Here is an 18117-nt window from a genome sequence, read left to right on the forward strand (position 1 = left end):
TTCTTGAGGTGGCCAAGCGTGCTGCACGAAAAGTGGCCATAGGCTGTGTGCGGCCTGCGAATGCAATTTTTGACATGCCTGCTATGGATAGCATTTAAAATTATTTTTGATACTGCACAGATCTATGGTTTCGGTGATTGTTAATGACTTATTATTGATTCAATAGCGCCTTTAGAAAAAAACAACAACAACTCTATTTCAAAAGCAAAGAGCAATAACATTGAATTTTAAACAAATCTGTCTAAAAAAAAATTTAATGGAAAAAAATAAATAAATGAAAAACCTTAAAATATAGAAAAATATGTTTAGTTTAAAAAAAAATATATACTTTTAATATTGTTACAATAAAAACAGGCTTAAAAAACACTCAATTTCCTGGGAAAGCCTTATACACTTCAGTATTTGCACAATATTTTTAAAAAATAAAAATAAAATAATTGTTTTACACTTCTGGTTTTTCACCCCAAAAAAGTCACCATGCTCTTACTCTTGTTCTAAATGAGCTCTTCATAAATGAAATTAAAAGAAAAACAATCCTACTGCATTAAACTAAAACCATAAACAAAGGCATACTACTATTGAGTTAAGGTTAAATTTTTTTTTATTTAGGGTTGTGCATTACTTATAGTAAATATTAAAATAAATAGCCAGAGAAATTGATGGCTCATGAATTTTAGCTTCAGATCTGGAGTGGATTGATCCGATCCAATCTCGGTCTACATCAAGTTATAAATTGTAGATATATTTAGTGGAAGCTATGCCTAGACTACTAGATATATGAGCTTAGTATGGTCTTTATTATATAGGGTAATAGTAATTAACTAATAATGTAATCTAAGTGTGTTTATCTATATTATCTTTATATTTGACCCTGGTCTACTGACAATCACAATGTCAATGTGAATTGATTAAACATATTATTATGTTTAAAAGTTGCAGAATTAAATAACCAATAACAATAAATACTAAATAAAATTATATCTATAAAATACTATAATTAACTTCTTAGTTAAGTAGTTTTTTTCAAGTATGGTTTTGATTTTAATAATAATAAAAAAAAACACTAAATTTTACTTATCACAAACCTGATATTCTTTAGATAAGGTATAGCATTGAGCCAAAAATTCTCTGTCAGTTTTGGCTTTCCAGCTAACATAAGACCTCGAAGATTTTGGCCATGTGTTTGTATTAACTGGTAGATAGCATTCTCACTTAGGGCATGAGTATGACTAATATCCAGAGCATGAAGACGACTAAATTTATTTTTTTCCATCAGCTTTTCCAAAATCTGAAGATTTAAAATGAAATAAAGAATGAACATTTTAAAAAACTTACAATTAGCAAATAAAAAAAAAAACAAACAAAAAAAAACTTATTAGAACTCTCTTTGTAAGAGTCACTCAAAGATTGATTAGAACATCTGATCTAAAACAATGTAATATTTAATTAATTAACATAACAAAATCAATATGATTTGGAAGGAAAAACTTTCTATTATAATCATTTTTGTTATTAAACCTGTAAGGTTATAAATGAACTATTATTAGAAACATAACACACACAAACAGTTTAGAGAAAAATTGTTAAAAAAACAACTAGATTAAATAACACCTTAGATCTAGTCCTAAATAAGAGACTTGGACACATTTGACCAAATTGTGGTTTAAAAATAAAATTGTCTAAAGAAAGCAGTAATCAACAAAGAACCAAAAAAAAAAAACCTTAGTCTGGAATAAATGCAACCTAACTTAATTACGTCAAGCTGCATTTAACTACAACAATCATTTCTGCGACAAGTCAAAAGCTTGCTGTCAGAGTCACTCAATTTTATCACAGCATTAATTATTATTATTTATTTATTTTATTTTAATTATTTCTCCTTTTTAGTCCCTATTTTCCTACCAACCCCTACCCTTTTCCTCTTCTCGCTAGACTTAGTCCACCACCTTGGCGATAGCAATGCTTCTTGTTTATGTCCCCTTGACAGGGGGAAAGATCAAACAAACAGTCACTTACTTAGGTCGTATGCGCCAGATGTCCGACTTTCACATCGAAACCACCTTTGATGGAACACGCTTCATTATTTCTTCCACCCCACCCACGTCTCTCTTTGATCAAGGAGATTATTCGTGTCACCACGCCTCTTGACCCTTCCAAGGTGCAACTTTCATCGGGCTTTACCCACGTGAGAGATAATCCTCAGCCTAGGGAATTTCCAGTTTCCGCCCACCTCTTCCGGACCTTTATAAGGTAGACTAAGGCGGGACATTCACTCTCTCACTTCTCATTCTCGCTGGCAATCGACTCTGGACTATTTCATACATTCTTACTCTTAGAGGAATACCTGGTGGTAAGCCGAACTTAATCACAGTTCCATCTTAATTATTTTGTGTATATTCTCACTGGATATTATCATGTGTATTTTATTATTTCATTATGTTTAATTAGTGCATTGTGTATTTCTCACTGTCGTAAGTAGAAAACATAAACATGGCATATGTGTAAATATATATATTTATGTATAGCATTAATCTATTAATGCTACATTGCTCAATTGATTGTTGATGCAACCATGTATATCTTATTTTATTCCCTTTATCTCAGCTGACCGCCTTGATAATTTTACTAGCGCACTAAGACTGCGACTAGAAAAGAGATATGACTTGTCTCCCCTTTAGTCATCCTACTTTGACGAGAGTTGCACCCCTTGAACGGACGCTCTCCCCTTTCAAGCTTGCTCCTTTGTTTATGGCCGACGGCCATATGTAAACAATAGCGTCATGGTCGCTGACCAGCGTCCCCCCCCCCTTTCTCTTTCCACTTGTGTTGTTTATTTGAGATTATTATTTCCCCTTTTATGTACATTTTTATATTGCTACTATCAGCCATCTATTTTCCAAATCCCATTTGTCATCATCTCCCCATTGTGCTCAAAAGCAATTTTCTAATCTGACGAATGCACCTCAGTCGAGGGCATCGACAAGATGCATGAGAGACATGTCTTAACTTATCTTTGTTTATCCGCAGCCTCTCTCAGGTGTCTGCCTATTTATTCAGCATTATTGACAGCCACTTGTCCACCTATTCCATTGCCTATTTGGCTCTACTATTTACCTGCCTATTGGCCTACCTGCCTATTTGGCTCTACTACTTGGCGCTATCGGCTCTACTCGCCTGCCTATTCGACTGCCCACCTGTCAACTTATTAGGTACGACGTCCCTATAGACCACGTGTCTGTGTGAGACGTCATAGCTCCGCCAGATCTCCACATCTCACTGGACTTATCCTGTTAACCACGCTGCCCACGGCAGATCAGCTCTGCCCACAGTACATGTGTGCCCACAGTAGCCGGCCACCCGCCCTACTGTGCCCACTACAGATATCAGAACTTTGGATTGAGACTCCACACAAACTGTATCACCAGCGTCCCTCTACCCGCTAGAGCGCCACCTCCAGCTGCAGAACCTCAAGCTAGGACACAGCCAGCTGCGACCCAAGCAGGACAACCAGCTAAGTTCAGAGGACAAAAGTGACATACTCTCTTATTAAGTGCAAGGGTGATGATTAAATATAGTATTGATTAGAGATAGATGCAAACCCTCTCCCTTTTTATTCTTCCATGTAAATATTTATGTAAATAAATATTCTTCAATTTTTAACTTTGTATCTCTTTTTCATTGCTTGTCTCGTTTCGTGCCTGCTCCCGATTTATATGCTGATAGGTCAGTGTGTGATAACTTTAAAAATAATCATCCCCTAGACATTAAGCAAGCCAAACGCACATCACACGCGAAAACCTGTCACAATTTCAAGAAGAAAAATACATTCACCAACATATAAAATTGCATTAAAAGCCATCTTAAAGCATGAGCAATTTAATGCCAACTATATGTACATCAAACAAAATAAATAAATGCTGGTTTATTACCAATTTAAAGAAACTCTGCAAACAAAACAAAACCTATTCAAACATTTAAGGACACAAATATAGTCCATAAAAAGTATCTTTAAATGAAACATCTAACCCAAAACAGAGTGCAGACTTAAACCATGTCATCTATAAGGATAACAATAGAACCTATGGTCATACATTAAATCAAGGGGTCGTAGTGGCTGAGCAGTAAAGAGCTTGGCTTCTGAACTGGGGTTTGAAGAAGAGAATTTTTTATTTCGTGAACTTCGGGCGCCTCTGAGTCCACCCAGATCTAATGGGTACCTGACATTAGTTTGGGAAAAGTAAAGGCAGTTGGTCATTGTGCTGGCCAGACGTCACCCTCATTAACCATAGGCTGCAGAAACAGATGACCTTTCCATCATCTGCCCTATAGACCACAAGGTATGAAAGGAGAACTTTACTTTTTTACATTAAATCAAGTAAAATGGAAACAACAGGATTATCCCTACTAAAACGAGAAGATAATTGAGCAAATAATAATGAAAGTAAAGAAAATATTCTAAAAAAATACTTTGCAACAGCATTCTTAGCTCCAGGAGACAAAGACATATTACTTCATTAAAACCAATTAAAAAACATAGAAGATATAGATATACAGGAAAAAGGAAACCAAAAACTCTTAACCACCTTATTCTCTTTACCAGTCAGAGTAAATTGATGCCCGAGATAGTTTTAAAAGCATTTAAATCTACTATCTAAATCTACTAGAACTATTCTTACAAAGATGGATACATTCCATAATGGCCACAATATGGCAAGATTACAATACGAGGCTCAGTGGCTGAGCAGTAAATCGCTTGGCTTCTGAACTGGGGGTCCCCGAGTTCAAATCCTGGTGAATACTGGGATTTTTTATTTCAGTAATTGGGCACCTCTGAGTCCACCCAGCTCTGATGGGTACCTGACATTAGTTGGGGAAAAGTAAAGGCCTTTGGTTGTTGTGCTGACCACACAACAACCTTGTTAACAGTTGGTCACAGTAACAGATGACCTTTACATCATCTGCCCCATAGATCGTAAGATCTGAAAGGGGAACTTTACTTTTACATAATAAATAATGCAGTCTGTTTAATGCTAATGTAGCAGTACAGAGATAATGCTTATGGTTTGACACTTTATATGGAAGATGAACATTAACTTTAGATGGAAGGCATAACAAAAGTGCTCCCTGTAAATGTTTTTAAAATATATCTATAGATATGCAATTATATGTTAATTATTTTTCAATTACCGGTATTTCCTGTCTCTAGGCTATGTGCAACTGATTATCATAGGAAGTCTTATTTCATAATTAATTATTATAATGACTCAATGAGTAATAAATATTGAGTAATTATACATTTACTTTTGTTATACCTTGTCATTGAAAAATTCACAATATCCCAGTCCCAGATATGTAAACCCTGGCATTCGAAGCAAGATATTTTCAAGACACTGGGCTGAGAGCTCCGTTGAAGTCAAGTCTAATTCATGTATAGCTGAAGTCTCCCAAGGAACACTAGTCATATGATCATCTTCTACACCTGACAACATAAAAACCTTGTATATAGTACAGCTGATATAAAATAGTTATAAAAATAAACAAACATATTTTGAAGAAAAAGAGAGTACAGAATTTCAATGCCTTCCCCCCAAAAATGTCGACATATGAAATGTGTCAGATTCAATACTATTTATTGATTTCAATGTTTATGAAAGCAAAGTGAACCAAAGAACACAGAGCAAAATGAAGGCGTGGAAAGGCATTTTTAAAAATCCAAACACATAGATTGTGCATTATTTCAAACAAATTACTACTACTACTAATAATAATCTTTATTATCCGTAAGGAAATTGGTTATTATAATATTTTTACAGACATGCTTTTTTTTTCTCTGGGTGAAATGCGCCACTTGTAATTGTCCAATGCTCCACAGATTAGCCACCCGTGGTCTACGCCATGAATAATTGTACAAAGTTTCAACTTGATCAGAGAATGGGTGTGGGAGAAAAACCATGTTTAAACCTTTACCAGACCAATAGACCGACAGAATGGGTTGTAAAAATAAATATTCAGTAAAGTAATTCTCAAATTATAATAGCAAGGATAACAGAAGTGATAACAGAGTCATAGAAAGATAGCAAGTATTCATTTATATGATGACTACATCCCTCGTGACGCTCCTGAGCTCTGTTTACGACGTCGATCCTTCCCGAACCATCATGTTGACACTCGTCTCGGCCGCTCGTCTAGCGCTGGCCTGGGGCGATTTGCGTTGGCTGACTACACACACACACCACTACCCCCATCTGTGCCACCACCAGGTTTATAACACTGCCCCCTCCTTAGATCTGTCCGTCCCGGGCAGATCCAGCTTCACCATAGTACTTGTGGAGTCTGTCGATGTGGACGACCTTCAGTTTCAACCTTGGGCTCTTCTGTATTCGATACACAACATCGTTGATTCTTTTTATCACTCGGTAGGGTCCTTCCCAGTCTTTTTGAAGCCACACCAGATCGTTCTCCTGAAACCAAGAGGCATTGGCCCGTTTGTCGTACCTTGTCTTCACCTGGTCACTGTTGATCTTGATGTTCCTGCGGGCAAGAGCGTGAGTTTTCTCCATCCATTTTCGGAGATTTGCGACATAGTCTGTTGAAGAGGCTGGCACATTTCCCGGGATTCTTTTTCTTCCAAAATGTCTTCTCGGAGGCATGCTTGTAACGTTTCCTTGTTTCCACATGCCTTCAGCCATCGTTCACGGAGTTCAAAGGCAGTATTTACATTGGCAGATGGAACAAATGAGATGAAACAAACAATTGGATAGATAAGAAAAGTGATCCCCAGCTTAACTAATCCTGACACACCTAAGTTTGCCAATGTTGCGTCAAGAGATGCCCTGGTTTGATCAAAGAGAGATGCTGCAGATAATCAAGATTCCTGAATAGGCTATAACACAAATATGTAACACACACATAATCATATACCTAACCGTTGATTGAGGTCACCACATCTAAAAATCTTTTTTTTTTTCAGCAAGTTATGCATTTTAAATATTGGTGAAAAAGAAGAATGAGATACAATTTTAGAGTTTCTCTGCAAAGATGGCATACTTTTAGATCTATTAATATTCAAGAAAACCTCAACAAAAAATACTGATTAGGACCTTTACTTACTAAAATCTGGTACTTTTATACACATCATATATAATTCTGCATTATTTTGTTGTGAAATTTCATATTATTTTGTTGACACTAATTGTCTGGTCAACATATATATATACAGGGTGCGTCAAAAAAATGTATACACACTTTGAACTGTCATAGACAATTTATTTCCAGTTCTACAATGCTAAATTTCTGGACATGGAAAGCTTAATGTCCAATTAGAAAAATAAATGCGATTAATGCGAGTAATGTTCAAACTGGTAGCCTTCAGCATCAATACGTCGCTGAGTACGAGTCAACACTGATTCCGTACATCGAACTAAAGTGTCCACTAAGATAACAAGCCCAGTGTGTGAAGTTAGTCCTGAACTGTTGAACTAGTGCAAGCCCGGAACGAGATGGAGAGGCCAGTGACATATTGAATGATATACGTGGAATTCGCAAGTTACGGAACAAGCCCAAAGAACAGACCTGTGCCAGACTCGAGAAGAAAACTATGGACGAGGTGGTAAATATCCTGTGCAACCAAATTGACTCAAGAGATAAGGGGGCTGCCCCATCATTGAACATCGAATGTTTACCCGTCAATGGCAGTGACAAAACAAGCACCAAGAATGGCCATGCTGAAAAATGGGAAATAAATTGTCTATGACAGTCTCTTGACCGTGAGATTCCTCCAAAGGTTCTTCCTATTGCCAGGGTCCACGTAGAATACAAGTACGTGCATGGCACCATTGATGCAGTTGTCATGGACACGCCAGTGTATGACTTCATTCTAGGCTCCAAATATGTTCCTCTGGGAGTAGTCAACAAGCCATACTTCTCTCTGCCCGTCGGTAGATCGACGAAGCAGAAACGTGGCAGCAACCAGCTGGTTGGAAGCCCTGGTCGCCACGCTAACACTTCTAGTCCCGACTCATCAGCGAAGCTTAAACCACTCTGCCCTGGCATTGACACTGCTAGGAAGTCACGAGTTAAGTCGTATACCCGCACCAAAAAATTTTGTGATGTGTTTGAGCTGGAACAACAAGCTCTTGAATAGAGCCATTCCTAAGTGGTGATTTAGCCTAAGTCAATTTCACTCTGATGTGAACAATACATGTACTGTGTGACAATTAGTTGTGCCAATGGGATGTTTTGTTTTTACTCTGGGATTGTGTTGATAATACTATTCTTATTTACTTCTTATATATTTATTCCAAAGACACAAACACAAACATATGCCAGGGATAGATGAATTAATGAAACAATGAAGAAATTTCAATATATATATATATATATTATCACTTCAATAATAAATATTCCTTTAAACATTGTGACAGGTCAAAAGCTTGCTTACAGTGACCAGTGTCACTCAAGTGAATCACAGCATTTAGTATTATTTATAATAAAAGAAAATTAATGTTTCCCTTTAGGACCTTATGATCTATAGGGCAGATGATGTTAAGGTTATCTGTTTCTTTGGCCAATGGTTAACAATCAGGGTGTCATGAGGCCAGCACAACGACCAACTGCCTTTACTTTCCCCAACTAAAGTGAGGTACCCATTAGAGCTGAGTGGACTAAGGGGCACCCTAAAAATCCAGAAATTCAAAATCCCAGTCTTCACCGAGATTCGAACCCAGGACCCCAGGTTTGGAAGCCTAGCGATTAACCATTCAGCCACCGCATTCATTATTATTGATTAATTTCACTTAAATTATTTCCCTTTTCTACATCCTGTTTTAACACCGAACCCCACCCATTTCTCGACTGAATCCATCACATTGGTGACCCCATTATCGCACCCCTTCACTTATCTCCCCTGAAGCAGGTAAAAACAAACACAGTGCTAGTACGGGTGCTAGTCAGGAGCGCCATGCGTCTGGCCATTACCAGGCACACCTAACCCACCCTTCAATTCCAGGCATGTTTCATTCCTCTCTATGATCTTTTCTCTACCCCTACCCCCCTCTCCTTTGGTCAAGAAGATAATCTTTTTCAACACTTCTCTTGACATTTCTAGGTGTGACTTATAATCCGCTTAAGATGTGGTAGAGAATCTTTAATCGCTCATCCCACCCCTTGCCTATCATTTCCTGGATCTTTATAAATCCACCTAATTTGAAAATCTCCACAATCTCCAGTTTGCTGAGAGACAAGTGCACAATTCTATCTATTCATTTTCCTATTGGAATACCTGGTGTCTCCCTTAGGTGTCTGCCTACCACTACTTAGCACTACCTGCTACTAGTACTTGTTACGTGATAGTATTTGGTACTTGCCACAACTGCCTATGTGATACTGCTCACTACAGATACTATGATCACGCCTACAATTGCAACTTGCTGCTTCTTATTGATAATACTGCCCATGGTGGATCAGCTCTGCCTGAAGTACTCTTTGTGCCCATGGTAGCCTGCCACCCGCACTACTGTGCCCACAACTGAACCCAGTGACTTTGGATTGACACTCCAATGCAAACACTGAGTCACAGGTGACCCTTTAGCTGCTAGAGCACCACCTCCAGCTGCAAGCCTTCACCAAAGAGCATAGCCAGCTATGACGTCAATAGGACTCTACACTAAGTTCAAGCAAAGACAAAGTGATAGATTCTCTAACGTTTGTGCTAAGAATGATGAACATTCTCATTCAGATGCACCCCCACCCCCTTTTTCTTTTCAATTTGTGTAAATAAATACCACTGTAAATTTTAATTCTTGTAACTTTCTCCATTGTCTGTTTGCTGCGTGCCCGTTTCCGATTTATCTATGTTGACCCAGCAAATTGAAAATTCGAAAATCATCCCCTAGACACCAAACTAGCCACACATACAAGCAATATATGCGAGTCGTCAAAAAAAATTATATTCAACTAGTCGACCGGCGGCGTAGCATATGCGCTATTTTGCAGGGCCGATCTTAGGACACTGCAACCTATGCGACCGCAGTGGGCCCCGCACTTTTATAGGACCCGCGCTAATTTTAGGTGTATGAATTATTAAATTAAACCATCTTATAACTTATAACAAGATTTCCCGCGGCCTCCAGTCGATTTAACAAGAGGTCCTGGAAATCTCCTAAAATTGCAAAATATACAAAAAAGTCATGGACATTTCCGGAAATTATTAAAATCTTTTGAAAACTCATACAAATCTCCTGAAATATATAGACGAAATTTGTCATTTTGGGGTGTCATTCAATTCGAAAACGCCAATCCTATGCGCGATAAAAAAAAAAGGCATTATGCAATACCCACAATTGTGGAATCTAGTGAAAGAAGCTTCTCGCGCCTCAAACTAATGAAGAATTACTTAAGATCAACAATTCTCGTAGATAGATTAGAACATTTGGTAATTCTGGCTATTGAGCGTGATCTATGTAGGAAATAGGACTTTTATGATGTAGGCTACTGTATGACTTCGCTACACGCAAGGCACGTAAAGTAAATTTCTGTACGTAGAAAGAATGAATAAAATGCAAAGACGAATTTATTTTCTAATTCAAACTCTTAATTTTCACCATTTTTCCGTATCCCTACCCAAACTTGGCCCCGCGAAATCCGTTTCGCATAGGGCTCTACAATGGTTAAGTCGGTTCTGCTATTTAGTGACGGATGAATAGTACTCCCCCCCCCCCTCTTTTTTTTTTTTTTTATTAAATTACCTAGGATAACTCCCTCCGTCAGAGTTGCCAAAATAAAAGAGTGATCTTTCTATGGTGTCCAAGCTCTTGAGCGTGGTCTGTCGCCTCGATAGTTACTACAAAGTAGATTACTCCCCCCCCCCCTTTTTTTTTTAAACGTGAGGTAGAAATAAAAAAAAAAGAGTGATATTTCTTGGTTACACCGGTCCGGCCCTGCTATTTTGTGAACACTTGTTCTATCCCCCCCCCCCTTCCTCCTTTTGTTTTCTTGTGGACTATCCGCAGAAATAAGAGAGTGATCTTTCCGTTACTTCTCGTTTAAACTGTTGAGGGAAGAAGAGAATTATATATATATAGATAGATATATATGTATAGATATTCCTTCATAAATCCACAACACTGAATAAACCTATACTTTACATCCTCATAATTTCAATTAAGCAATTAAATACAATAAAAATATCACATAATAATATCACTTAATAATCTCACTTTATAATATTAGGCCTACTTAATAATATCACTTTATAATATCGCTTAATAATATCACATAATAATATAGCTTCAACTTAACTCACTTTATTAGTTTAAACTTGACTTACTACTAACAGTCTATTCCAATTCCCTGACTATCTTCCTCTATTTATACTTTTTCTATTAATTTGTTCAAGAACCTTCTTTCTCTCCCTATTTCTAGAACTGATGTCAGTGACTTTTGACTTGACCTCAATATCCGATTGTTTCATTATTAATTAACACATGATTAATAAGTGATTTGCTGTTGATCTGAAATTTCTAGAATAAGGTCACAGCTTTATTAATCCATGACATACTGTACATAAAAATACTTGTAAATGATACATTTTGTCACCTAAAGGCCAAGTCTAATACAATTAAATGATACATTTTGTCACCTAAAGGCCAAATCTAATACAATTAAATGATACATTTTGTCACCTAAAGGCCAAGTCTAATACAATTAAATGATACATTTTGTCACCTAAAGGCCTAGTCTAATACATTATACATGTAAATGATACATTTTGTCACCTAAAGGCCAAGTCTAATACATTATACATGTAAATGATACATTTTGTCACCTAAAGGCCTAGTCTAATACATTATACATGTAAATGATACATTTTGTCACCTAAAGGCCTAGTCTAATACATTATACTTGTAAATGATACATTTTGTCACCTAAAGGCCTAGTCTTATACTTGTAAATGATAAATTTTGTCACCTTAAGGCCTATAGTCTAATACATGTAAATAATGGTTAAAAAAACTTTTAATTTAGACACAATCTGCTCTAATACTAAGAGGATGCATAGGGTCTACAACATTATTCAAATTAATAACATAGGAAAGTAAATGAACTAAAATGAGGAAAAGGATATAAAACAAAATCATAAAATATTTGTACAATATTCTTTGCTGACATTGGAGTAATAATAGCAAAAAATATAGAAACATTTTACAAAATATTGGATTTTGGAGAGCTCTCACAAGGGCAGCGGAATACACATTTAAGGCATAAAGAAAGCCCTTGCTATAGACAGGCACAAAAGACAAAAACTTAAATAGACCCCTGAAAACGGTTTTGTCTGTATTTGATATGATATGCAGGTTAAAACTGGGTTTGTATAGTCATGTGAAACACTGCAATATATTTAATCTTTGGAGTCAATGACATTGCCATTCAATTCAAGAAGTATTTTAGCTATTTATCTTTTATGGTTTACTTAGCTTTCCCCAGAAAATCTGTGAGTTAATGGCCGTAAGTCATCCCCCCCCCCCCTAAAAATCAGAGAAGTAGCGAATAAATGAAAAATGAGCCATGAAGTATCAAAGGGATATATATATATATATATTAAAGCAAACATCCTAAACAAATACTTTGCATCAGCATTCTCAGCCCCAGGAGACAAATACATATTACTTAATTTGAACCAAGTGGACAACATAGAAGATATAGTAGTAGAAGAAAATGGAATCCAAAAACTATTAGCCAACACCAAACCAAATAAAGCGTCTGGACCTGATGGTATTCCAGCTAGATTACTCAAAGAACTAAGCAATGAGCTAGCCCCAGTGTTCAAAATACTCTTTCAGGCATCGCTTAACCAGGGCAGAGTACCAAAGGACTGGAAAGAAGCTAATGCACTAGCGGATCCAGAACTTTGGAGTGGGGGGGGCGATTTTTTTCCAAACCCTAACCCTAAAGCCCAGTAAACCCTAACCCTATGCATAAACGTGCGTACAGCATATATATATATATATATATATATATATATGAGATAAAAAGCGCAGCATTTCTCAACCTTCGGCGAAAAACAAAACAACTGGGGCAGCGCTATAAGGTTCCATAGTTGGTTTCGGGGCAAAGCTCAGACGCCAAAAGCGTTTTCTTGCTTTTTTCACTGAAGAAACGCATTCTCCTGACATATACAGCTCATTATTCAAAAAAGAATTCGGGGCGAAGCCCCGACGCCAAAAGCGTTTTCTTGCATTCTTCAATGCGGAAACGCATTCTCCTGACATCTACAGCTCATTATTTATCAATGGAGTTCGGGGCGAAGCCCCGTCGCCAAAAGCGTATTTTTTGCATTCTTCAATGCAGAAACGCATTCTCCTGACATATAGAGCTCATTATTCATAAAAAGAATTCGGGGCGAAGCCCCGACGCCAAAAGCGTTTTCTTGCTTTTTTCACTGAAGAAACGCATTCTCCTGACATATACAGCTCATTATTCAAAAAAGAATTCGGGGCGAAGCCCCGACGCCAAAAGCGTTTTCTTTCATTCTTCAATGCAGAAACGCATTCTCCTGACATCTACAGCTCATTATTCATAAAAAGAATTAGGGGCTAAGCCCCGACGCCAAAAGCGTTTTCTTGCATTTTTCAATGCAGAAACGCATTCTCCTGACATCTACAGCTCATTATTTATCAATGGAGTTCGGGGCGAAGCCCCGTCGACAAAAGCGTATTTTTTGCATTCTTCAATGCAGAAACGAATTCTCCTGACATATAGAGCTTATTATTCATAAAAAGAATTCGGGGCGAAGCCCCGACGCCAAAAGCGTTTTCTTGCATTCTTCACTGCAGAAACGCATTCTCCTGACATATACAGCTCATTATTCATAAAAAGAATTCGGGGCGAAGCCCCGACGCCAAAAGCGTTTTCTTGCATTCTTCAATGCAGAAACCCATTCTCCTGACATCTACAGCTCATTATTTATCAATGGAGTTCGTCAAAAGCGTTTTCTTCACTGCAGAAACGCATTCTCCTGACAACTACAGCTCATTATTCATAAGTGGGGTTCCGACGCCAAAAACCTTTTCTTGCATACTTCATAGAAGAAACGCATTCTCCTGACCTAAAGCTCATTTTTCATACTATTAAAAAAGGACCTTTCGAATAATGTTGTACTTGAAAAATATTCTAATATGAATTTATAGGCCCTTAATACATTGCAAATAAAACCGATTTGTTCCTTGAGAAGATATGATACCCCACATATTTAGATTTGGCTTTGAGGATCGCCGCCGAAAAAAGAATTATTCGATAAATAATATTCAATAAAATTAAAGTATAAATTGTGAATTATAGTCCCAAATTTATTTAACTAGAAAAATTTCAGATTGAGTAAAGGTTGGGAAAAGGCGACTATGTTCCATATTATTTGAGTTTAGAACTTCTCAATCATGACTCTTATACTAAAAATTTCGTTTGAATTCTAACTTTCTTAAAATAATTATGATAAATTCATGTGAAATTACATAAACTTTGTCTGGAAATGAGAGAGCGGTAGAGTGAAAACGATTAATCCTCGCTCCTTTAATAATTTCTGCTAAAGATTGCATTTGGCATTAAAGAATAGGAGTGGGGCGACTCAACTAATTTTGTTTACAAACTATGATTCTCCATAAAAATAGGACACCCCCCCCCCCCACTCAGAGGGCTAGAGTGGGAGGGCAGTACACGCAATCACTCTCCCCCCAACTCCACCGAATCGGCCAAGATACCAGAAGGGGATTGACATAATATAAAATTTATATATTAATTGAATTAATTTTGTTCACAAACTATGATTTCTCCATAAAAGTAGGACCGCCCCCCCCCCACTCAAAGGGTTTAGGCAGTAGAGGTATTCGCCCCCCCCCCATCCCCCAATCGGCAAACAGGGAACGACATAATATAAAGATCGGTTAAAATATTAATAACAAGTTTTAATCATATAGGCCTATATATATATATATTTAATTGTTTCTGTTAGCAAGCTGTGATTTCTACAAATAAATTGGACCGCCCCCCCCCTCGAAAGTGTATGGGGGGGGGGGCGGGATTGATACCATCGCCCCCTCCCGACCCCACCAAATCGGCCAACATACTAGAGGGGGGGGGGGGGGGCGAAATATTCTAAAAATAGGTTGAAATATAAATAATTAGTATATATTATTAACATAAGTAATAAATTCGTATACAAATTGTGTGAATTCTATACTAAAATTCGTCCGCCCCCCCCCCCTTTGGGGGGGGGGGGGGTCGGCCGAGTAGGGGGGGGGGGGCGATCGCCCCTACCGCCCCCCCCCCCCCCCTGGATCCGCCAGTGAGCTAATGTCACCCCCCTATTTAAAAAAGGAGAAAAATCTGACCCAGGAAACTACAGACCAGTATCACTTACCAGCATCACATGTAAAATCCTAGAACACATAATATGTAGCAACATCATAAACCACTTAGACAAACATAATGTCCTCACCCCATACCAACATGGCTTTAGGAAATATAGATCATGTGAAACACAACTAATAGGACTAATTGATGATTATTCAAAAGTTTTAGATAATAGTGAACAAATAGATGCTATCTTACTAGATTTTTCCAAGGCTTTTGACCAAGTTCACCACCATAGCTTGCTTTAAAAATTAAAATATTTCGGCATTAGTGGTCCATTGCATCAGTGGATTAGAGATTTTCTGATAGGGAGAGAACAAACTGTAATAATTCATGGCTCTAAATCAACACCGATAACAGCAAACTCAGGTGTACCTCAAGGAACAGTCTTAGGTCCACTACTATTTTTATTTTACATAAATGATTTACCAAATGATTTACCAAATTGCATTACTTCAGGAACAAAAGTCAGATTATTCGCAGACGATTGTATAATATATAGAACAATAAAAACAACACAAGACTCAGATATTTTACAAAGAGAATTAGATGAATTACAGAAATGGGAATCAAATTGGAGCATGTCTTTCCACCCAGAAAAATGTCAGTTGAGAGTAACAAAAAAACTAAAACAAATTAATTCCACTTATCTTATTCATGGCAAACCACACAGACTAAAAACGCATAATACCTAGGTCTTATAATAAATGAAAAACTGTCATGGAATCCACATATTGATTAAACTATAAAAAAATCAAACAAAGCATTAGGGTTTATTAAAAGAAATTTCTATAAATCAAATAAGAACATAAAACTAAAATGTTATTTAACCTTGGTTAGGCCAATAATAGAATATGCCAGGAAAACCAGTGACTTGGCAGAATTTAAGTCATTGGTTAATATGCATGACTAAATGCATGACGCGTAGGACGTAATCATCTTCTTTTTTGAAGTAATGTCTGTATTATATAAGATAAGATAAGATATATATATATATATATGTAAATACGTAATATAGTATAAGATGTAGAAAATATAAAAATGTAAAAAGCAAACATACCAGCATGGTGCAACAATAAAGTTCTTAGTTTCTTGCAGCGCTGTATTAAATTTTTAAATGAACTGCCCTTAACACGTAAACAAAAGTTTAAGGCAAGGCATTCTATATGTATGCAGTTAGAAGCCAAAAGCTCAATATGGGTGTCATCTAAAAATGTTATCCCATACAGATTGACAACTTTCAAGTTTGGTGTATGTGCTTTAATTTTGCTGATGTTTATAACCTCATAAATGTCCTCCTCTGATTCTGAAGATAACTCAAATGTTCCTGTTAAAAATGTAAAATGACTGATTAGATCCATTTTGAACTAAAATTTAGGGGGAAAAGTCTTTGTACATATTTGTATGAAGCAGTGGATTGCAGACCCTGTGGGGTCAAAATGTTTATTTTTAGTTAAAACATTTTAATCATAGTAACTTGATTTTAGAGATATATTGGGATATTGTGATAAAAGGAGGCTTAAAACTTTTCAAAACCTGTCTAAGACAAATAATTTTCTTTTCATCTTAAACAAAGAGCTTAAAAGAATGAAGATTCTCCCAGATTTTCATGATCAAACAAAGAATATTGTGATGCCTGAAAAAATGTACTTAGAAGAATAAGTGCAGAGCATCTAGCAATAACTGCACTACTGAGATGTACATCACAGGGAAGAAGTAAAGAGATGGAGTGGCCTAAAATTCTGAGATTACAGCTTTGGACAGAATAAAATGTCTTGTATGTCTTGATGAATATGTCACATTGGATGAAGATGTCACAATGAACTAATAATAAACTAATTAATTTGTTCCTCAATTAAATGCATAGCAGGTATGAAAAAATACAGGTCTAAAAAAGCAGACACTGTTACAATGATAACAATAAATTTAAACACAGTATTTGGGAAAAAAAATAAAATTATTAAATGTAAAATTTATTGAAAGAAAAGACATACATTTAATTTACAAAAAAACAGTAACTGACTGACAAACTGATTTCAAATTTTTCTTTCCCATTTTAAATCTATATAATATTTTTAGTTTCAGGAAGTTAATAGAATTATTTAGCATTTTCTAGACTGCAATTTTTAGTTTTTGGAAATTCCCATTTGTACAAAAGATTTTAAAATGTTTCTGAATAAAGCAAACTTTTATAGGAACCAGATATCAGAGAGCTGAAGAATGTCAAACAACTAGATTTAAATTGTCTTAAAGTTTTTATAGAGAGCAGTAAAAATATGCAAAAATTATTTGTTTTAATTAACTTCTTTTTAAAATCTGTATTTACCTATCAAATGCAGAACTTCTAAAGATGACAAGCAGCTATAGATCCTTCGCATAAATCCTTCTAAAAATATGACTTCAGATAAACAGATACATAAACTTCTTAAATTACATGGGAAGGCATTGAGGTCATTAAAATCATGAAGTTGCATTGCATTTGAAAAATCCAGTGTCATGTATCTAAATGAGAAAAAAAATATAAGAAACAAATATAAATTAAATATTATTTAATAATTTGAAATATTTTTATATATGTATATACTTGAAAAAGAAATACACAATAAACAACAGAAACGCTTATGATTAGAAATGCAAATGTGAATCACATTGTTCAGATTGTAAAATAATTCAAGTACCAATTTGATAATTGGTGACAGAGTTCTTGCATATA

General features: G+C 36.2%; 1 protein-coding gene across 6 annotated transcripts in view; it reads right to left on the bottom strand.

Moving 5' to 3' along the window:
* LOC106058916 (F-box/LRR-repeat protein 20-like) overlaps positions 1-18117 on the bottom strand; it is an 86432-nt gene that overhangs the window by 13164 nt on the left and 55151 nt on the right. For all 6 annotated transcript variants that reach the window (XM_013216428.2, XM_013216433.2, XM_013216430.2 and 3 more), the window contains 4 exons: positions 17731-17906; positions 16465-16731; positions 5313-5479; positions 1086-1288 (listed from right to left, as the gene is read on the bottom strand). In XM_013216428.2, coding sequence (XP_013071882.1) covers positions 1086-1288; positions 5313-5479; positions 16465-16731; positions 17731-17906 — 813 coding nt within the window. The remainder of the gene's footprint in view (positions 1-1085; positions 1289-5312; positions 5480-16464; positions 16732-17730; positions 17907-18117) is intronic.

Source organism: Biomphalaria glabrata, chromosome 1, assembly GCF_947242115.1.
Source record: "Biomphalaria glabrata chromosome 1, xgBioGlab47.1, whole genome shotgun sequence".
Taxonomy (NCBI): Eukaryota; Metazoa; Mollusca; class Gastropoda; family Planorbidae; genus Biomphalaria; species Biomphalaria glabrata.